Source organism: Physeter macrocephalus, chromosome 7, assembly GCF_002837175.3.
Source record: "Physeter macrocephalus isolate SW-GA chromosome 7, ASM283717v5, whole genome shotgun sequence".
NCBI classification, from domain to species: Eukaryota; Metazoa; Chordata; class Mammalia; order Artiodactyla; family Physeteridae; genus Physeter; species Physeter macrocephalus.
The window spans coordinates 152070632-152093187 of NC_041220.1; the positions used below are offsets into that span (position 1 = coordinate 152070632).

The following is a 22556-nucleotide window of genomic DNA, read 5'->3' on the forward strand; positions in this document are numbered from 1 at the left end:
GTAAGTCAGACGGAGGAAGGCAAGCATCGTATGATACCACTTACACGTGGAATCGAAAATGTGGCACAAATGAGTCCATCGACAAAACAGAGACAGACTCACAGACAGAAAACAAACTAACGGGTGCCAAAGGGGAAAGGCGGGGAGGGATAAATCAGGAGTTTGGGACTAGCAGATACACACTACTGTACATAAAATAAACAGCAGGACCTACTGTGCAGCGCAGGGAGCTAATGTAATGACCTACAAGAGAAAATAATCTAGAAATATCTATACTTATAACTCAATCACTTTGCTGTACCCCTGAAACTAACACAATATTGTAAATCAACTCTACTTCAGTCAAAAAAGAGAAACCTTTATAAATACACAATCATGCACGAATATATATACGTACATATACATGAACACAGAGAGAGGAACAAGATATGCTTTAAGAGCATGAATGTTCATTTTATTACTTATTTGATTTCCTCAAAGGATGTCCAGGGAACACACCTCCCATTCGAAATGCATCAGAGGACTGCCTCGTAGGTGTGGGGCAGTGATCAAGGGCAGTTAGATTTTTAAAGCAATGATATAACCAGTCACACGTTCTCCAGCTAATTAGTAGGTTACTTCTGATATTTAAACTGTTTTTTCTTTCCAGACACAGCAGTTGGAATAATTTTACTTCCCTCACTAACAACAACAAAAAAAAGATAAAGAAAAAGAAAAAAAAGAAAAGAAAGAAAGAAACACAGGAAAGAAGGAAGGAAGGAAGGAAAGAAAAAGAAAGAAAGAAAGAAAAGAAAAAAAAGAAAAGAAAAGAAGAGAAAAGAAAAAAGAAAAGAGAAAAGAAAAGAAAAGAAAGAAAGAAATCCCTCTGCAGTATCTAGACACACAACAACTTAGGGAAGCTGCAGAAGCTGCACGGCAGGCGAGTTTCCAGCTATTAAATAGTTCCGGGACATATGCTCAGCACAGTGTTGTCCAGTGGAAACGGCACACAGAGCAGCTGCGTAGAAAGTCATGGGTCCCCGTGGAGCAACAGGGAACTTTAGGACCACAGTGGAGTCTGTTCTCGCTTTCCTAACACTCTGTAATGTACGCGTGGAATAACATCCCGTGTGATACTTGTACGCTGTGAAAACAATGTTGTCTGCTTTTCTTCTCCTTTTTAATGTCTCCTGTACACATGGGGAAATAAGGGGGAAAGGTGGATGGAAAACTCTGAATTTGGAAGGAAGTGAATATAATAACTGCATTATGTACATTAGAAGACGTATTAGGTTAATGACAATGGAAGGTGGATTTAAAAAGTTTTTCTTTATAAGATCTCTTAAAAGCACATTAATTCAGTGTTAAATGGATACTGACTAATCTCAAACATCCAGAGAAATGTTTGCCTGCTTCTGGCAACACGCAAAACAATGAATCTGGGTTTTGCTTAATATAATGCACAAAACTGTCCGTCTTCCTGCTTTCACTGCTGATGTCGACACATAGAAGTCTCTGTAGCACTTTATTTCCCAAATTCAGTCAACTTGTAAGCAGTCACTTGTAACAGGAAGTAGTACTAGGAACGTATATTTCCAATACCAAGCACGCAGTATGTATTTTTTGCCCTGTCCACAAATATCAACACGATCGAGAAAATGTTAAAGACCAGTGTATACCGAAGTATGTTTCCTGCCGGCAAGGGCGTCCCTCTCAATCGATGCCTGCCACTTTGGGGCGCTCTGTGGGTTAGCAGTCAGGGGCTTCTTCGTCCAAGAAGCGGACGACAGTGTGAAACGGATCTGATGTTGGGAAGGGTGATGGCAGACTGGGGAGGGAAGAAAGGAAGCCTGGAAAGGCCCGTCTGTCTCCACTGACTATTACGTCTGTCCCACATTCGGGAACACGGGGGCTCCTTTCATGATCTCGCCGAATTGCGTCCATCAAACTCTTCATATCTTTGTTTTAAACCATAATTCAAAATACGTTAGACACGTCTGTAACGGGAATCTTGTAGATATTGAGTAAACCAAGAGGTAGACAGCGGACGCTCTCGGGGTGCCACCCCTGTCCCCTGCCCTGGGCTATCTCAGGGCACGTCCGCTCAGCTTGGAAACGCCCGCGCCTCTGTCTGCACCCAGAGCAGGCTCTGTGCGTGTGCAGGACACAGACGCCCGGGAGCAGCGCGCCTGCAACGCCCCAGTTCCCCAGAGGGCGAAGGGCTGCCCACAGCGGTAACTAGCGTGAGGACGCGCCTTTGTGTTCCGCCCTCCCTTCCCGTCACCTTCCCCGCTCACCCCCGCCCCTGCCTCTGCCCACCCAGCGTCCTGGATCCTTTCCTCTGTAAACCGCTGCCATGCGGAGCCTTAACTTGCATGGGCGTCTAGGGATCCTGTCCCTGGCAGGTCATCTCCCGCGTCAGGAGCCCCACGTGCAAACGCCCCTGTGATTCCACACGTATCTACACCTGTCTCCCGATGCGTCCTAGGGTTCACTCCCCACGCCACGGGACGGAAAAGTTCCCAAGACCCTCGGGTCTGGCAGCCTTGGTGCCCAGAAAAGCGAGCGCTTCATCCCAGGAGTAGCCTAGGAAGGCAACTCACCATGTGGAAGGGTTACCATTTCCATTCTCTCCATTAAGAGACAAAAAGTAGAAAGGGACATTATACGTTAGTCTATTGAATTATCTGTAATTTTAGTTTTTAAGGTTGTAGCCAACTTCCCTTCTCAAGTACCAGGGAGAAAGACAGTATAGAGCATTTAAATAAGTAAATACAGAAATCACCTCAACCTTGTTGCGGGGGTGGGGGGGGTGGGGGGGGGTTGGCAGGGGTTAGCAATAAAAATATCCAGAAACGGTATTCACCTGGAAAAGAAAAAGCCTGAAACTGACTTACCAATCATCTATGAACAACTCAGAATTTTCTTATAGAAAATAGGTATTCTAAGGGGTTAGGATTAAGTTATAGGGAGATATAAGAGTTAAAGGGAAATTAACTGAGTAACCAATCTATTCGGGCAAACCACAGACTAGTAATTTTGTCTTTAAAAGTAACCCTAAAGAAGAGAAAGACAAGAATGTTGGCTTTTCTGTGAGAATCAGGATGAATACCAGGCAGCAGGCCTAAACTAAATGACGCCCATTTTACCAAGTTTTTTTTATCGTCCTATTTAATTTTGCTTTTATTTTCAGAGGTGCTCATGGAAGATGGAAAAGATCCTTGCCCCCTTCCCTTGACCCAGGCTTAAACGATCAAGTCTGGTCCCATATCCAAATTCAAACGCACTAGAAAGCTGCCTACCCTTTGCACAGACAGTGATTTTGGAAGCGCTATTTCTTTCTTAAAGTAATTTTAAACCGCTAGAAGACGTGCAACTGGTCCAGTGTCAGTTGGCTCTGGAGCACGGCGGGCATAAGTGGGCTTTTAGTCAAACGAAAATGCACCGTTTTTGGAAGCGCTGCAGTGACCGTTAAAATGGGGTGCTGCTTCCTTTCACAAACCACACCGCACATCCGTCCTTCCATACGTCTCAAGGTGACGAGCGTCCCAGGCCTCGGTCCTGGGCTCTGCCAACCAAAAACGCGTGGGAGGTGGTCCTCATAGATCCTACGGTGGCATCGCAGAACGGGGCTGGGCGCGAGGGGATAACAGGCCCACTCGGCCAGGACGGCCCACCTCGTCGCCCCCCGTCTTACTCCACTGCATTTACCAACACACAAAAGTGCTCGCTGGGGGAGGGAATGCAACAATCTCACTGAACTATAATTTATATACCACACGGTTCGCTCAAGTGTGCGAGCAGTGATTTCTCGTGTTTACTAAGTTGCGTGAGCGCGTCACCAGCATCCATCTTAGAAGGACCCCGCTGCCCCATTAAGATCCTCCCTGCCCTGCCGGGAAAATTTTAAGGTGGAAGCAAAGTTATTTTTGTGTCTTCAGCTTCTCCTTCGATTACTCGTGTTTCCAGCATGTCCAGGGTCCTTCGCCGGGGTACGTCCACCCCTCAGAAAAGCCCGTGTGCAGGAGAGGCCCTAAAACACAGCAGTCCTACCGGCTGGGCAAGGGTTACTCCTCTTCTGGAAATACGTGCAACCCCAAAGGAAGAAGAGCGCCTTCCCCCGAAACGCCCTCTCATCTCCGTCATCTCTGTTTTAGTCACGGGCAACACCGCTCTCTCAGCAGCTCCTGACCCAAGACCCTGGAGTCACTTCCTACAGGCCACGGGCAAATCCCCAAAGCCTACGAGAGTCACATTTCCACACGTGCTCCCCGGCCAGCTGACTTCTGCCTTTGTCCAAGTTACGGTCACCTTTCCTCACCGCTGTTGCACCGCTGGTTTGCCGTACTTTTTAGATCCACGTATACACGACAACATACAGCGCTCGTCTTCCCCGTCTGGCTCTCGTCACTCAGCGCCGTCGCTAGCATCATCTCTGAGCGGCAATACTGCACTGGCGCTCCACCCAACGACCCTGGAGACCCAGCACGCCCAGCCCCTCCTTCCTTTCAGTCTGCACCCTTCTCTGCTCCACCCTCAGGCTCCACCCCCTGGAACCGGAAGGCTCTGCCTCCGGATGCTGCGAGGCCAGCCCTTCACTCCTTTACACGGCATCTCTTCCGTGGCCGCCCTCCCTGAAACAGTAAAAACGGAAACACCCCCTTCCCCACAGCTCCTGTGTCCATTCTTTATTTTTCGCACTGTCAGTTATCACTCTCTACCCTAGTATATGAGAGTATTTTATGGATTAATCTTGTTTACTGTTTCCTCTCGCCCCCAATTAGAGTGAGTGAGTGTGTGTGTGTGTGTGTGTGTGTGTGTGTGTTTTCCACGAGAGCAGACATTTTTGTCTTTTTTACTTGTTACCTCAGTGCCTGACACAGTGCCTGACACAGCGCCTGACACAGAGCAGGTGCTCAACAAACATTTGTTTAATAAAAAAGGGAATGAAACGTGAGTGATAAAACGAGACCCCCAAACCCTTTATTTCTACCTTAACATTCTCCCAGTAAGGCAGGGAGGCTCCTGGAGGATTCGAAAACTGTATAAAGCATGCTTGCACGACTTTATGGTAAATACTAAAAATCACTGGCTAACACACTTAAGATGAGTGAATTTTATGGTATGTAAATTCTATTTCAATAAGGCTGTTAAAAATTATTTTCCCAGTGAGACACAATTTCTACGCTTGATGAGAACCGACTAAGGCGAGGGAGGACGGGGTACCACCTTGTAAATGGTGACGTATCCTTAGCCATATCCTGGAGGAAATGCTTTCAGCTGTTTAGTGGGTCTATTATGTTCCCATCATTCTGCGGTGCATCTTCAGTGAAAACAGTAGAATCTGCCATAAATTCTGGGCATGGATTTTTGGTTTCAGAGGCGCAAGAACTGAGGTCTGGAATGCTGAATGTTGGGCATATATGTAAAACCAAGAAACAGAACAATTTAGTGGTGACTGCAAGGTTTCCCAGACACGGTGCACTTTCCTTCAACAAAAGCCTGTTTAAATCTGAGGGTTGCCGCTCTAATTCTAGACATATACGGTCCTCAGACACGTAGGAAGGGCTGGGACAGCACGGCCTTGCTCCTTCCCCAGAACGGATGTCACTTTGGTGGTTGGCGGCCACCGGGCCGGCCCGGGGGACTGTCACAGGACCTCTGCCCAGACCCCGTCCGACTCTGAAAGGGATTCCACCTCTGTCTGCAGAGGCTGGGAGCTGCTCTGCCTCATGTCTGGACGTGCAGCCGTGACCTGAGAGCACCAGACCCCAATCCTGCCGGCAAGGGAGGAGATGGGACCGCATCTGAACTGCCAAGGTCAAGGTGAAGACTTCTCGGGCCCTGTACCGATCCTTGCCTCTGAACCCACCGTTAATTATTTATTCCCACGGCCTCTCTCAGTCCGCGGACCCCTTGGAGACGGTCCTCAGACAAGGGAGTTCTGATGTCTGTATTTCTTATTTCATTTTTGGACCTGCTCAGTGCATTTGCCTCGGGGCTGGCGGGCGTGGGGCGGGGGTGTGCGGTGCACCTTTCTTTTCTTAAAAGGACTTTTTAAAAGAAAGACTTAAAAATCTACAACATACACTGTAATAGAATTCAAATACTAAATTGATCTGGTTGCAAGGTTTCCACTTGAGACCTATGATTATGCAGAGAAAGGCGTGGCAGTATTATCCGGTGAGAAATGGACAGACTAACGGAAACATACACTTTACCCAAAATGGAACGGAAATGGCAATTTACAGCAGCCAGTTCAAATCTTCCCGTTTTGAAAGACATGACTGATGTTACCAGTCTCACATTATTCATTAATATCATAACGTATGCTTAAACTAAACTTAAACGAGCTCCCTAAGAGGATAACCGCTGATTAGTAAGGGAATCACCTGACGAATCTCCATCCATGAAACTGGCCCTGACTATGAGCCGAGCAGATGTATCATTAACTCAGAGCGCACACAGCCACCTCAGCACAACTGGAGGGACACACACGGAGCTGTTATTAATATCCAGTCAAATGATATCCTCCCACTACCACAGACTAGACTAACCACAAACGTAATATAGTTAGTATTCATCGGATCCCACAGAGGTTTTAAAATAGCATTGAAGTAGGAACTGAACAAAATGATAGCCGTGATAAAGTGACTCGGGAGGGATTTAAATTCTGCCCCTTATGAAACAGAAGAGATTAATTCACACTCAGTATAGCAATTGTTTCGAGAAACCTGCCTAGTCTGATGCGACAGAAACTAAACCTTTCTCTCCAAAAATTAACTGAATGGTGCTTGACTCAGAATATACTGAGAGAGCCAGCGGAAGTTGATCATGGAAAACCGTGACTTCAGAGTTGAGAAAACCCCATCACATTATCTTCTGCCGTCTCTCAGCGGTAAAAGCCCAGGGATGGTCCTAATCACAAATTCGCCGGCACCTTCAGACCCATCTGGTCCCGTTCGCTAAGCACGGCACAGCCACCTGTTGGCCAACCACACATCCTAAGAGCTTGGAGATGAGATGGATGTGCCCCCATGGCGAGCTGGGCATAGAGGGGCAGGCAGGCGATACTGACCTTTGGAGGAGCGGAAGTGTTTGCTGGGGGCGGTGAAGCCTCGGGTCCCGTGCACATTCACGGCTGCCACTCGGAACTGGTACCACCTGCTGGGCCGTATGTCGGTCAGTTGGACCCGCTCATCCGTGGTCTGAGGGGAAAGTCACAGAGCACAGAGATCCCCTTTATCCTGACGTGCCCATCAGGTCTGTTTTTAGAGACACACGCACTCATGGGCCCACGCAACACAGCCTTGCCCTCCCCTCCCCGCCTGGATGAGGGCAGCCCATCCTGCTCAGGTACGGGAAGGGCTGTCGGGGACCAAGGACTTCCTAGGGAAGGTTCCAACTGCTTGATTCCATTCACAGGTATTTTACCTCAAAGAGTTAAAGCTCTCTGGGAGTCAAAATCTCGTGACAAATGCTTGGGCTGTTTTAAAATCTGGTGACTAAATACAGCATTGGAGAGATTTCATCAATAAATTATACTTATGAATGAATAAATACATGAAGTAATCATTACAGTATAGAGAAAATGAAATCAACTTTAGTTTCTAGACGGGAAATGCCTCCTACTTGAGTGCCAAATATAATTTTGGAAGTATGTCTGTGAACCCACACACTTACATTCTGGAAGTACATTGCAACCCAAGACTTTTCTGTTTAATTTGAGTAAATCATGTAAGAGTTGCAGAGAGTCGTGTTCCTGAAGGGGGAGGTATGTTTCGTCCAATAAAAGGTCCGGAGAAGAAAACTGGACAATGGGACAGGCCCACAGGTCTTGCTGTCCCTACAGCTACGTCCCAAGATATCAAACAACTTGAACATCTTCCTACTGCCTCCTCTTCATCAAACTCAGGGCAATAAGCCCGCTTCCAGCAATGTCCCAGGGTAGACGGGAAACCTTGGCCTTGACTCCGAGGGATAAACGCCTGAGTTCCATGCCTCCTCTGCGCCGAGTGCTGAGCTCAGCTTGGCGCTCAGTGGATAAAACTGGGAAACAGAACTGGATTGAAACCCTCCTAAACCTGCGTTTATAATAACGTATTGAAAAGGATCGTCATGTGTACTTTAACATTCAAAAGAAGCTAAGCATTTCCGAGATCAAAGGAAGAAGATGACCTCAAGGGTGGCTTCCTACCTCGTTTGGCAGAATTTGAGACAACATTTTCATTGACTTGTTTGTCTAGTTTTAGCCTTCAATTTAAGGGACTAAAGCCGGCATGCTAGCCACAGCATTTAGCAGACAGAGAAAGGAAGCATCACATGTGGTATTAACTAGTGAAAATAGTAATAGTAACAGAAATGATAGTGGCAAGGTCTTTCCTCCCTCCAAATAAGAGGATATGAAAGAGAAGGGCTTATCATCAGTTACTTTCATAAATCTTCAAATTTATAATTTGGAAATATTTGGAAATTGCATAATTTGGAAAAGTTACAAATGATACTGTAGCACTGTTTAAGGGAGAATGCCATGTAAACCAAATGTAATTTTAGGCTGTATTCTGACCATCTTTATGTTTTGTTAAAGCACAATTTTTTGACAAAATAGGTATGGAATAGAATCGCTAAATTTATCTGACCATTTCCCCCCACCCCTAATTTAAGATGTTTCTCTTGACATCACATTTCTCGTTGATTTGGGTGGTATTCAAATTATTTCAGTGTTTATCCTCTCTGAGATACTACTATTGCAAAAGGGACCAAATTCTTCTTCTACACACCTGAATACTGAAATTTATTTTGTATTTACTGAAAAAAAAATCATGGGAATCTTGTCCTTGGAGAAAAAAATGACCTGATCAACTTCAGGAGAGAATTTTCCCCTATAGACCTACATGCAGAGAAGGCATTTTAGTTGTTGAAAAGCATGAAGCAGTTGCATATTGAGAATTTATTCTTTTCTCCATCCGTGGAGTCTGCTTGCAGCTGGTAGTCCATTTAACAGCTCTTAAAAGGAAAGAAAATATTTTGCTTTTCACAGCCACAAGACAGAGGAGGAAAAGCACTGGGAAGATAAACTCCAGGAGGGCTGCCATCCAGGTGGCCTACCAGTTGGTAAGCTGACCAAGAAGAAGAAAGCACTTAGGGGAGATTGATGAGCTGCTGGCCGCTTCCCACTAAGTAGTTTTGTGGTATGAATCTTCCTCCCGCCACGAAAGTCCCATGCGGAATAAAGGCGTAGATGTAGGAGAAATAGAGGAGAAGTCGTTGAGATGATCAAACAGCACACTGACTAGTCCTACGGGTGCTGCATTTCCCTCACTCTACTCGGTTTTAAGTTTATCTCAAGCAAGTGTACCTCTCGGAATAAATGTGAACACTCATTAGAAAACCGTCTCCCTTCCACGCGCGCCGTGAACACATTAAGCCAAGTTTCTCGTGGTACCCGGTTATACCTACAGAGCCCACCCCGTCTTCCGCCAACATGCAGGGCACGTCCACCTTGGATCACGTGATTTCGGTGCTCAGGTTGTTTTGACCGAGGCACAGCAAGCTAAGTTTCTCTCTGTAGGCCAAGGAGACACTACCTCAAGGGGAAAACAAAGCCTATGAAGCACTAACCTGGGCTACCGTCTGCCAACGCGTGGCGTCGTCTTCACTAGGGTGGATTCCATAGTTCCATCTTCTTTGTACCACGTAGATCACAGGCTCAATTGAAATATTGAATTTTGAGGACCACTTAATCTCCAGCTGCCCGGACTGCAGTTCTGTGAATCGTAACTCCTTCCTGGGCTTCAGGGGGACACCTGAAACACAACCGCGCCAGTTAAAACAGCCTGTGTGTGACTCGGAGTGCGGTGAAAGTTGAGGAAGAAAAGCTACTACGGAAGAGACAAATCTCATCTCATGACAACGGATCCTCTACTTCCTTTCTTAAAAGCAGCTTCTCCCTCTCAGGGGTTCACATTTGAAATCTCCTGACACTAAGTTCAGTTTCGCTTTCCCAGTTTTTTAGAGGGTCTAAACCGATTCCAGATTCTGAACAAGGTAACCTCTAGAGCAGTTCTTTTATGTGTGTTCTTCCAAGTAACTCCTGTTACCAAGCTGCAGCACCGGAGGCTAACCCGGAATCCACCCGAGGCGACAGTCATGAGGAGCCTTGAGTCCTTTTTCCCACGGAACACGCTCCGTCTCTGCTGATAGATCCTAGCGTCCTTAAAGCACGGTTCTCAAGTTTCCTCTCCTCTCTCTCTGAGCGAGTTTTCCTCTTAAGGAAAACATTATAAAGCCCCGTCCTCTCATGTGGTCAAATCTTACAGGAAGGGTTTCCAAAGCATGGGTCTTGTGGATTCCCCAACTGATTGCTGGGCCTCTGCCCTATTGACTTACCGTCTAAAATTGGAAAAAGATGAATTTATAACGTTTGGTTTTGGCATGAGTGAGTGCCTGGCTTCAGAAGCCCCTCACAGGTGCCTCACTGGAAAGTAGTTCATCATTTTGATTTCTTTTTCCCCCTACAGTGCATGCAAGTTGCCTGGTAACTGAAAGATTTAAGAACCACGGTTCAAAATAGCAGCCGTTAGGGAAAGGGAGTTTTAAAACAAATTCATAATACTAACAGGATACGTGAAACTAACTGAATTAGGTAGAGTCTATGGCATCATGATGTTCAACGCCATGCAAACCAAGAACACCAGCTGCATTAAAATCATTCTCTGCTGAGAATGAGCGTGTTTGCCTAAAGCGCTGACAACGAACCATTTGAAATGGATAGTTCAGAATGCTGCATTAATTTTTCCGTTTCTTAAGTTTAAACTGAGAAAACTAGAAAACGTGCGAATACAAAATCTAAGCTCTGATGCATGTCAGTGATGTGGTTGAATTCAACTCATCTCACGTGGATCTTAATCCAAGCCAAATCTTGTGCTGGGAAATTTTAAAGTCATTAAACACTGAGGTGGACAGAGTTGGATAATTTAAAAATGGCACATGTATATCTGCTCAAAAGCTCACTGACTCTTAAAAACTATTTTCTTGGGCTTCCCTGGTGGCGCAGTGGTTAGGAATCCGCCTGCCAATGCAGGGGACACGGGTTCGAGCCCTGGTCCGGGAAGATCGCACGTGCCGCGGAGCAACTAAGCCCGTGCGCCACAACTACTGAGCCCGCGTGCCACAACTACCGAAGCCCGTGCGTCTAGAGCCCGTGCTCTGCAAGAAGAGACGCCACTGCAATGAGAAGCCCGCGCACCTCAACGAAGAGCAGCCCCCGCTCGCCACAACTAGAGAAAGGCCGCGTGCAGCGACGAAGACCCAATGCGGCCAAAAATAAATAAAATAAAAATAAAAAATAAATTTAAAAAAAACCTATTTTCTAAACAACCACAGTCACCGCCCCTATTGCATTCTCCATGTTGATTTGCTGGCGGGTTGTATCTGTACGTTGCCCTTCACTCTACCATAAAGTTGTCTCACGTGATCCTTGCTGTGACCTCATCAAGTGGGTGAAGGGTGAAGTAGCTACATTTTGAGCACCAGGGAATTGAGTCCGAGGAAGATTAAATAAATTGCCTGGAGCTACGACCCATCTCCGGTTTCTCTCTGAATTTTCTGCCACATTTTGGGTTAGGAAAAGCCACTTAGAAAGGTAGAGAAAAGAAGTGGTTTCTGTAGCTCTGCAAGTCCCTTGGACATTCTGATTCTAACGTCCTTGAAGTTCCTCGTTGGTGTGAGACTTCCCTCCTAGTCTTTGCTCCTGCTGTGCCCCTGCAAGAGTCTTTTTCAAGCTCATGTCAGAAACTTCTCGGTGCATAACCTTACACTTACGCTCTCATGCCTAGAATATTTCTGCAGAGCGGGTGATCCTCACATCGACCCCCAGTCCCTCTCTGGGCTGCAGGACCTCATCCACCTGCATAAGTCCCCTCTCAAATGCCTCTCCCCAGATACGCCCCTCCTCCCGAGATGTAGGTCTTCATGACCTCTCTAGGCTCTTGGACGTCGAAGCGTTCCCAGAACCTTTTGCCTTGTGCTTGCACCAACATCCTGTTGTTTTACTGCAGAGTATAATTTCAGGAACCCCTCAGTCATCCTGTCTCCCTGGTGACCACCTGTTTTAGGCACTTTCCTCTCCTGCCTGGACCCTCACCATAGCCTCTAACCCACCTCCCTGCAAGCCAGTCTCTTTTCTCTAATTCCCTCTTCACCATATTTGTGGTTATTTTCTTCAAGTGGAGGAGGAGAGAGGCTCTCCTTCTCCTTCCCAGAATGTTCAAGTGCATCCGTTTTCTACAGAAGCGAGGGAAACGTCTCTGCATCTCACTCGAGGCATCCATCTTCACCACTGCCTACCAGTTATCTTGCAGTTGATCTCCTGGTACATTTTGCGTGTCTGTCACACACGCTGCCTTTACACCCAGCTTTCCCGCAAACACACTGCCAGGCACTCCCTACTACCGTGGCCTGTTCGTGGTGTTTTCTTCACTCTGAAATCTCTTTCCTTCTGTTGTCTGACCACAGACCCTGGAATACTTCCAGGCTCAGTCCAAATGCCACCCTTCGGAGCCACCTTCCCTAAAGCTCCCAACTGGAGAAATAAAGGCTCCATTCTTCTGCCAGCTCTTCAGCATTTAACCTGTAACTGTCGAAGTGCACGTAACTGCCTCTCTCCACAGCCAGCTCCTTGAATGTCTGTCTGTCTCCCCCACAAAGCTAAAGCCCCAGAGGTCAAGAACCATGTCTCCTCAATTTCCACGTCACAATGTCCTCGTAGAGAGTGCTCTGCAGGAGCGAATGGCCCGGAACTGTTCGCTGAAGAAACAGCCCAACCGGCTTTCTTATTCTTCTCTCAAGAATACACCTGGGGACGTAAGAGGACTCGGAACATTTACACACCTCTTTGTGACAACGGGAAACCCCTCTCTGCTTGAGAGTCACGGAGGGGAAGGAGAAGACTTATCGCAGGCGTTCGGTGCCACCTCCTCTGGCGTGTGTATCCTCTCAAGGAGCTCACGTCTCCTTTTCTGTCAAGGTCCTATGGCTCAAACATTCCTTCACTTACTATTTAAAGAGAAGATGGCTGGTCAGTTCCTGAACCTCACAGAGCACTTACTTTCTTGGCTCTCCATGTATACAGTGCTCTAGCGTAAACGCAGCTGCAGGAAATCCTCAAGTCACGGAAGCACCCTGAGCCCGTCGGCAGCAGAGCTGCTGCTGCGCGGTTGCCTCGCGCCCCCCCCATGATGCTCTGAGGCTTCGGCCTTGAACATCCTTCAACTACCGAGAGCCTTCGTGGAACGTGATGCGCGTCCGAGCACTGTCAGTTCACAGTCCTTCGTTTAAGAATCTCTTCAATTACGGTGTGCAATGGTCTTGCAATTTGCATTTTAAGAAATGGTCCATCTGGTTTGCATCAGGGTCAGCTGGCTCCCCTGACTGGGAGTAACTGCAGCCCTTGGCTGTAATTGCGCGCAGATGGGGCTCAGCCCTGGACCCTCAGCCCCTCGCGTCAGTCCTTTCAGAGTCCTCGCGAGCTCACCCAGCGTCCCGGCTGCATAACCAGATGCAGAGGATGGATCTGTCCTCAGTGTGGTTTTTATTATGTAAATGACTAGGATCTTTCTTTTTTAGTATTTTTGACCATATGAGTCATCTGAAATCTAAACTATTCTGTTAAACACTTCAAAAAAATGCTATCATATAACATCCCACAATATACGACAATACTGGTGCATTTTTTTTCCTTTAAAACATAACAAGTATTTTGGTGAAATCAAAGGAACAGAAACCCAATGCTTCAAAAAATGTTGAAACTCTACTGATAGAAAACTCAATAAAGACAGACCATCAGCAGTTGCAAATCACCACAAGATATGACTATTCATATAAATATACTTGTCACAAATCCAGGTATGAAAATGCAGCAAGATATCGTGTTCCAGGCTTTCCTGGTGCCACGGTGATTAAGAATCTGACTGCCAGTGCAGGGGACACGGGTTCGAGCCCTGGTCCGGGAAGATCCCACATGCCGCAGAGCAGCTAAGCCCGTGAGCCACAACTACTGAAGCCCACGCACCACAACCACTGAAGCCTGCGTGCCTAGAGCCTGCGCTCCACAACGAGAAGCCACCGCAGTGAGAAGCCCATGCACCGCAATGAAGAGTAGCCCCCGCTCGCCGCAACTAGAGAAAGCCCACGCACGGCAACAAAGACCCAACGCAGCCAAAAATAAATTAAATTAAATTAAATTTAAAAAGATATTGTGGGGCTGCTTCCCTGGAGGTGCAGTGGTTAAGAATCCACCTGCCAACGCAGGGGACACGGGTTCGAGCCCTGGTCCGGGAAGATCCCACATGCCGAAGAGCCGCTGAGCCCGTGCGCCACAACTACTGAGCCTGTGCTCCAGAGCCCGTGAGCCACAACTACTGAGCCCGCGTGCCACAACTACTGAAGTGCGCACGCCCTGGAGCCCGTGCTCCGCAACAAGAGAAGCCACCGCAATGAGAAGCCCACGCACCGCAACAAAGAGTAGCCCCTGCTCGCCGCAACTAGAGAAAGCCTGTGCGCAGCAATGAAGACCCAACGCAGTCTAAATAAATTAAATAAATTAAAAAAACAAGATATTGTGTTCCAGGGATAATATCTCTCATAAGGACAACTGTACTCAAGGAATTTGTGTTTACATCACATTAAGGCACTCAGTCACTATACTCAAAATGTGAAAAGTTAATTTGTGAAAAGCGGCACATCTCTAAAATCGTGAGGTTTATATATTTCAAATACTAAGAGATTCATGGAAATAGTATATCAACTCCATCATCACATCAGATCTTTTGGGGAAGAAACAAACTGATATAGGATTAATTCCTGGTTAGCACCTGATAAAGAAAAATGAGTGCTGTGTCACGGCCACCTACCTAACTAAAGGCCACTACTCTGAATCTTTACATGTGGAAAACAAGTTCAGCTTTTCTCTTTCCCTCCCCAAACCAAATGTCCCAGTTGGGAGGGAGGAGAGGCAGTAAGATACTAAAGCATCACCTCTAGACAGAGGACAGCCCAACTAAGCTGTAAACCAGACCTAAAATAGGAGAGGATCAAAGGAAAACCAGTGCCCCAGCGAACCGGAGCTTGTGTTTCACCCATAGAAGACCAGCTGGTGAATTTCCCACAATCTCACAAAGGTGTGCGTGTCAGAGACTAGCACCTTCGGGCCTGGTTTACCCACGGGAACACGGTCAAGTCTTCCGGGGGGCTGCTTCTAATAGCCTTTACTTGAAGGGTGAAGGAAAAGCTCTCTTTTGTTTTCCTTTGTTTCAAACCCTAACACCAGTCTGTAAAGTTAACTCAGGCGTCAGCCAAGGACAGTTCTCACAGCATAACCCAAATTAGATGCGCAAATGTAACGCGGGACATTCTGTTGGTCATTTTTTCAAAACACACAGCGTTTGGAAAAACTCAAGTTTCCAGCGTATAAAGCCTTCGGAGGGGTATGAAATATAGCCCACACCCCATCTTCCTTTCTACAAAAGTGAACCAGACAGAAAGGATATATATATGTCTTTCCATGTATTTAAAAAAGTTTTCATCAACTCCATAAGCGATAAAAGGAAAAACAGGACAGCGGATGGCACATAGCAATTTATGGCAAAAGTTAAGAAAGCGATTGGTCCACTTCAGTGAGTGTGTGCGTATGACTGCCTTGACGAGGAACTGCTGGGCCGGGTGGAGGTTGGTGTCCTTTGATTTTGCACCCCGGTGCTCACCCAGTACAGGTCATAACCGATGTCAGGCACTCCTCATAATCCTAACACACAGTCAGTAATTACTAACTGAGCTGCAGTGTGTCAGTACTTGCAGATCCAGGTGACATCAGTCCCCTTTAAACTCAAAATGGGGAAGACATTAAGAAAATGCCCTCTGGGATTTCCTGTGAGACAGACACTTCAATAAGTAAATAATGAATGAATGAAAATGGACATGAGGAACTTACAGGTTGGCCCAAAAGAATTTGGTTCTTCACGAGGTATACTTTGTATCTAATTTAAATATTACAACGCCACAGATTAGTTGGAAATAAAGTTCAAAGAAAAAAGCTCCATGTTATTTATGAGCCTAACCAATACTGATAAGTCAGTGATTGTATTAGATTTAATCTATTTGATCTTGATCTATCTTTTACTTGAGCTATAATATAATAATACAGGGGTGCCCAAAGAGGGCTTGAAGTGTAGGGTCCTATTACAGTAGCTGGATAGAGTCAAAATAAAAATGACAGGAGAGCTGGCCCAGGGGGGCACAGGCATTAGGTGCATTTCTGCTGCCAACCACTGGACCCCCTCAGAGGCGGCCTGCGACCTCAGCCTCGGCACTGGTGAACTGACAGCGGGACTGGGCCAGCTCAGCCAGCGGTGGAGCCCCCTCTTCCTGAGGAAGACGCCTGCGCAGACCCAGCGTGAGCAGAGACAGGCAGGCAAGCTCACTTCCCGCCGGTTGTTTGGGGGCAGTAAGGGGGCACTTAGGCAGGTGAGAAGGACACTGACAGCTGGGCCTCCAAAGCTTGTCAGGTTGGCGTGCATGCGTGTTGTCTGGCTGGATACGTGTTTTTCTGCTCACAGAGCCAAGCGCTGGGTCAGGAAGGACCCTTTCCCAGAGAGGCTGGGGCCATCAGCCCCAGAACCCTCTTCTGATTACTGTCAGATGCTCCCAGGACATGGAAGCCAGCCAGCCTTCATTCAGAGAGCGAGGAAGACATCTCTATGTAGTGTGTGTGTATATAGATATTTTTTCTCAATAATACTGTTTTATCCTGTGCCCATTATGCAGAAGTCACTGTCAGGTCCAGAGAGTCTTTTTATGCTATCTGTGGTTAGCCCTCCATGAATTGCCTCTGTCCGCAAACACCCAGGTCAAGACTTACTTGCAGTAGAAAGGTGACTTCAGCACTTGAAAAAAGCCCATCGTAGTAAGTTTAAATTGCAGGTATCTTTTAATCGTTAGTCATTTATGCTGGCCCTTTATAGAATATCTCCCTTATTCTCAGTGAACCAGGCATACTTGAAATTCATACTGACTCTTCCCTGCTTTCACATGAAAAGCCTATTCTAATTTATATCGAGTCCTTTAACCGCCTTACTTTCAAAACAAAAAAGGTTTTTACAAATGGGTTGTCAACAATCATTCTAAAAGCATCCTATTTTTATGGTAAATGCTGATACTTAAATAGCCAATGATCTATAATAACAGAACAGGTTTCATAATAGTAGACTTTTAAAAAATTAAATGGTGTTGGATTGGGCAGAAGTGATTTTATGTAGTTTATAATAAAAGGCATGGAAACAATAAAACTTTAAATCCATTAAGGAAACGTCAGTCTGTTAAGAAAGGGAAAGCAGCAATTATTTTGAATTTGAGACAGTATTTGTTGCCAGGTTTCCAAGGATCTTAGGGGAAAAAAAAGGGAAAACTGAATTCCATAGATTTCAGATAAGAGTATTTCCAAGTGGCAGCTGGAGGAGGATGGCGCAGGTATGTGACTTCTGGGAGACCTGAATTGCTATAAGCCTCAGAATGGACTTCTGAAAATAGTCAACAAGCCCATAATTCAGAACCGGCATTGCAACAACATACACTTGATGCGTGAGAGGGAAAGTCAGAGAGAGCAAGGGAGGTTTCTCTCTCTACTTACAATGAATAACGCCTAGTGACTGATTCTATTTTTCTCTTCAAATGAGACCCAAAAAAGTAACGAAATGTCATGTCTCCCATAGTATACTTTTCGGCATATGCCAAACTATACGTAATACAACAGCATCGGTTTAACATACAAGAACTTTGTCACACTTACAGAAAGAGGCATGTGACAGCATGAAGGAGTTACGCGCTCTGGAAACTGCCTATGGATGTAAACCGTTACGTCGGCTGAACTGTTTGATAATTTGCATCCCTATCTTTTGGAAGAGGGCAATTCCTCCATCTGGGAACTCAAGATACTAATCAAAATATTTAAAGTTCCCTGCAAGCACACTTCTGTTCTTGGATTATGCGAACAGAAAACCCACAATACTCATGCGTCTATTATGCCTTTTTCAGCCGGGCCCCATCGCCAGCCTATTTTCCAAGGATTTGAATACAGTTACTCCGAGGTAGCCAGTGGAGCTTCATTCATTTACTCATGTTGGAGAAAAACACACAAAAAGTTCCTGAATTGATGGTGGCCTCCCTACATGTTAACTTCTAAAAGAATTCATATGATATAGCCATTATTTTATAATAACTTTAAATGGAGTATAATCTATAAAAATACTGAGCCACGATACTGTACACCTGAAACGAATACTGTAAATCAACCACACTTCACGAAAAAAATAAGAAGAATTCCCATGAAGGATTTACTCCACCCCAGTATGAGTTCACGGGGGCTGATTTCTATGGCCCAGTAAGTATTTTCAGACGTTTGTATGTGGCGCAAGGTAAATTTTCTTACAGTTCTCTCTTTCCTTCCAAGTCACGTCTTTGAACACCCTCCCTCACGCGCACACAACCCCCCCTGTGACCCTGGAGGTCCCCCCACCTACTCCGCTCTGCTCCTTACCTTTGTACAGAGTCTTGGGCACCTGGCAGGTGTGTCCACATCCATTGGAACAACACTTCTTAACCCCAGAGCACTCACTGTCCACTTCACAGCTTTCGACACAGGCGGCGGCAAAGCCGCTGGCTTTCTCGGGAGCTGGGCAACCCCCCTGCTTTACCGACAGGATGTACTTGAGGAACTCACAGCTGGTCAGGCATTCATAGTTCTTCTTGGGGAACAGAGGCTGGGAGAGAAGAGAAAAAAAATTCTCCCGTTAAAGACACATGGAGTCTGATTCCCAAGACATCGGCAAGGCAGGTCAAAATTCTTACTCCATCAAATTCTCCCTTGAATTGTTTACAAAGTAAATGTACTTGTTGCTTCCTTTCCCCCTAAAGAAGTGATCTTTTATGCTAATTTTTTAAAGGACTATGACCCATGACTTATCACTTTATTTTACATGCAACAGATACACATCAATTACACATACACGCATTCACAGATTACTGTTACATTCTGAGTTCTGATATTGTAAATTTAACGTACATCGAGACATCAGTACTCTGACAATTAAATACCAGGGAAAAATTTCACACTCTTAATTAGCAAAGGTGGAAAACTAGAAACACTAGCTAGAAAAAATATAATTTCAAGGTTTGAATTAGAATTGTAGGTGAGAATAAAATTGATTGTTAATAATCATATATAGGGCTTCCCTGGTGGTGCAGTGGTTAGGAATCTGCCTGCCGATGCAGGGGACATGGGTTCGAGCCCTGCTCTGGGAAGATCCCACATACCGCGGAGCACCTAAACCCGTGCCCCACTACTGAGCCTGCACTCTAGAGCCCACAAGCCACAACTACTGAAGCCCACGTGCCACAACTACTGAAGCCCACGCGCCTAGAGCCCGTGCTCCACAACAAGAGAAGCCACAGCGACGAGAAGCCTGCGCACTGCAACGAAGACCCAACACAGTCAAAAAAAATTCATTCATTCATTTTTTAAAAAAAAAACAAAGTTTTTATGATATATAAAATTTGAAAATAACATGAATTGACTGGATTAAAACAGTGTCTCAATTCAAGAACTTTCCAGGTAAAACAGAAGAAAGGTCATGCTTTCAATACTGAAGTACCACAAATCTATAGCTAATTAATTTAAATTAAAACAAAAAACCTTATAAACATTTAACGCATCATCAGTTCTTAAGGCTTTTCTCTCTTATTCAATTTCACAGCTCATTTTTCTGTTAGCTGCTAGATGTGTTTTACTTCATTGGTTTTTTTTTTGTTGTTTTTTTTAAGGATACTTAAAAAAAAGTTGGTATGGTGTGGGTTTTGTTTTTTGGTTTTTTTAAATAAATTTATTTATCTTATTTATTTATTTTTGGCTGTGTTGGGTGTTCGTTGCTGCGCGCGGGCTTTCTCTAGTTGCAGCGAGTGGGGGTTACTCTTCATTGCAGTGCGTGGGCTTCTCACTGCAGTGGCTTCTCTCGTTGTGGAGCACGGGCTGTAGGCGCGTGGGCTTCCGTAGTTGCGGCACATGGGCTCAGCAGTTGTGGCTCACGGGCTCTAGAGCACAGGCTCAGTAGTTGTGGCGCACGGGCTTAGTTGCTCCGTGGCATGTGGGATCTTCCCAGACCAGGCCCCGAACAAGGGTCCCCTGCATTGGCAGGCGGATTCTCAACCACTGCGCCACCAAGGAAGCCCTTCATTGGTTTTTGAAGTTCTAAATTCAGGTCCAAACCTAAGTTAGGAATCAAAGAAGCATGTGAAAGGATCTGGAACAATTATAGAGTTTTGGCCAGCTTTCCTCTTTCAACAAAATGTATACATTACATGCACTGAAAGAAAATACTTCAGTTACTAAAATCATTGGCCCCTGCCACACCGGCTGAGATTTGCAAGTAGACATAATTTTATTAAATCTGGCAAGTGTTTACTGCTTGCTAAGTTAGCAATCACTGGGACTTAGTTTGCACTATGTATAATCAAATCAACTCACGGCAAACTTCTTCACACATGAAAATGGAGTATAACTTGGGAATCAGATAACAAAGTAAGGGCTGTCTGTTCATATGACTCTAATCATCTTCAGGCCAACCTCCACGCCCTTGAACTGGGAGGGACAGGAAAGCAGGAGCTGCTATCTCCTCCCCTTACTGATTTACTCACCGAGCTAACGGGCCAGAATTAAAAACAAATAAATAAAAACGCTGGCGGAGACAGATCTGCAACATTTGTTCCCACCGAGTGTAAAAGAAGAATGATCATAATTAGCACAATAATTTGGATCTTCCAGTTGATGTAGGGTTGTTCTGTACAATTCTTTTTCTTTTTGCTATGGATTCAAAAATGTGATTTTTGGGGGGGGGGGGGTTGTATTTTGAGGTCCATGGATGATCATAATTAGCACAATAATTTGGATCTTCCAGTTGATGTAGGGTTGTTCTGTACAATTCTTTTTCTTTTTGCTATGGATTCAAAAATGTGATTTTTTGGGGGGGGGGGTTGTATTTTGAGGTCCATGGAAACAAATCGGGAATCAAAGAAAGTTCCTCTCTGCACTGGAGCTTTCTAGACTGGTCCCTGAGCTGGCAGTGTTCCAGATGACATTATGAATATTATATTAGATTGTGTACACGGAGAACTAGGCAGCGCTGTACCAAGTTAGCTCCCAACAGCTACTCAGCAGGACTGGACTCATGGATGTATCTTTTCTTTTCCCACTGCTACATGTGTCCTGTTTAACATTTCCAAATTCCTCTGTTATTCTGATCATAACGTTACAAGAGCCAAAGACAGAGAGCTGGCTCTGCTTCTCCTACGGCATGACCATCCACAAGTCTCCAACATGCCCCCACCAGGCCCAGCACTGAAATCTGCAAGGAGGGAACTGGGCCCCCTTGGAATTTATAAGAAAGAAATAGTCCTCAGCCCTTGAACTTAAATGAAGATCATCTCACAAATACGTGGATTTGGTACAGTAATCTTATAGAGGCGTTCTACTTAACTGTTTTATTTGTTCAGCTCTACTGAAGGCAAATTTTGATGTTCTCTATCAATTATCTTAGATAATCCTCTTGGATTAGGTTGAAAAATATTAATGGTCTGAATATAAATGAGAGAACATATGGTATCTGTACACAAGGTCTCTCCCCATGTCTTTAATCACTGCTTAATGAGAATTTACCATTGAATGGAATAAGGACAAAAATGCTCATAGGTGATAGAAAACGATGTGTGAACATTAGTACTCTAGATATAAAGAAAATGTGTAAATTGGTCCCCTGATCACCAGTTGGAAATCCTGTGAGCAAAAGATCATTTGGGTGCAGGAAAAGAAACTTCTGACCTTTAAGCGTGTCATATTTCTTGTGCCATTACAAGTTAATCACTCATAGACTTGTCAGAAGGGACGTGAACATTTTAGCAAATTAGCAAACACCTTTAGCAAAGGTGCAGGTTACCCAAATCACAAGGAGTGTCATGCCCCTCAACTTCACAGAAATGAAAACACGCATGGCAACAACAGATGCATCTACTAAATGCTGCATTTCTTGTTTATACAACTGCATCCAGTCTGTTAAGGCAAATTATGAATTGTAAAACTATGTAACAACAATTCCTTTATAAAACTATTCATATGAATAATTTCACACGAATAACCATTTCGCCAGGTCACTGGCTCGAGTTTAAAATTTGGAGAAAACGTAGTTACTATGCTGATTAACTTTTGTTTGTTTTTTTCTGCCCTGTCCATACACAAAAATAAGAGCGGAATCATCTTCAAAGATCACGTATTTTTCTAGAGTAGTTAGTGCCTAAAGGATGTCATTATGCATCCAAAGACGGGCTCAAAAAGGCAAACAGGTGAAGGAAAATGCCCTTGGGTGCACTGCATTAAGGGGAAACTCCTCCATATTTTAATTAACATTCTACACAATATTAATAAATTCTTATCAGTCTCTCCTACATCCCATCTCTTAGCCCAACACTAAAATGTGTTT

The 22556-nt window shown here is 45.2% G+C and overlaps 1 protein-coding gene across 1 annotated transcript in view; it reads right to left on the minus strand.

Annotated features, from left to right (window-relative positions):
* ANOS1 (anosmin 1) overlaps positions 1 to 22556 on the minus strand; it is a 190728-nt gene that overhangs the window by 36383 nt on the left and 131789 nt on the right. Inside the window, exons 4-6 of the mRNA XM_007128919.3 lie at positions 18569 to 18791; positions 9601 to 9785; positions 7058 to 7187 (exon numbers count right to left, since the gene is read on the minus strand). Of these exons, the coding sequence (XP_007128981.2) occupies positions 7058 to 7187; positions 9601 to 9785; positions 18569 to 18791 (538 nt within the window). The remainder of the gene's footprint in view (positions 1 to 7057; positions 7188 to 9600; positions 9786 to 18568; positions 18792 to 22556) is intronic.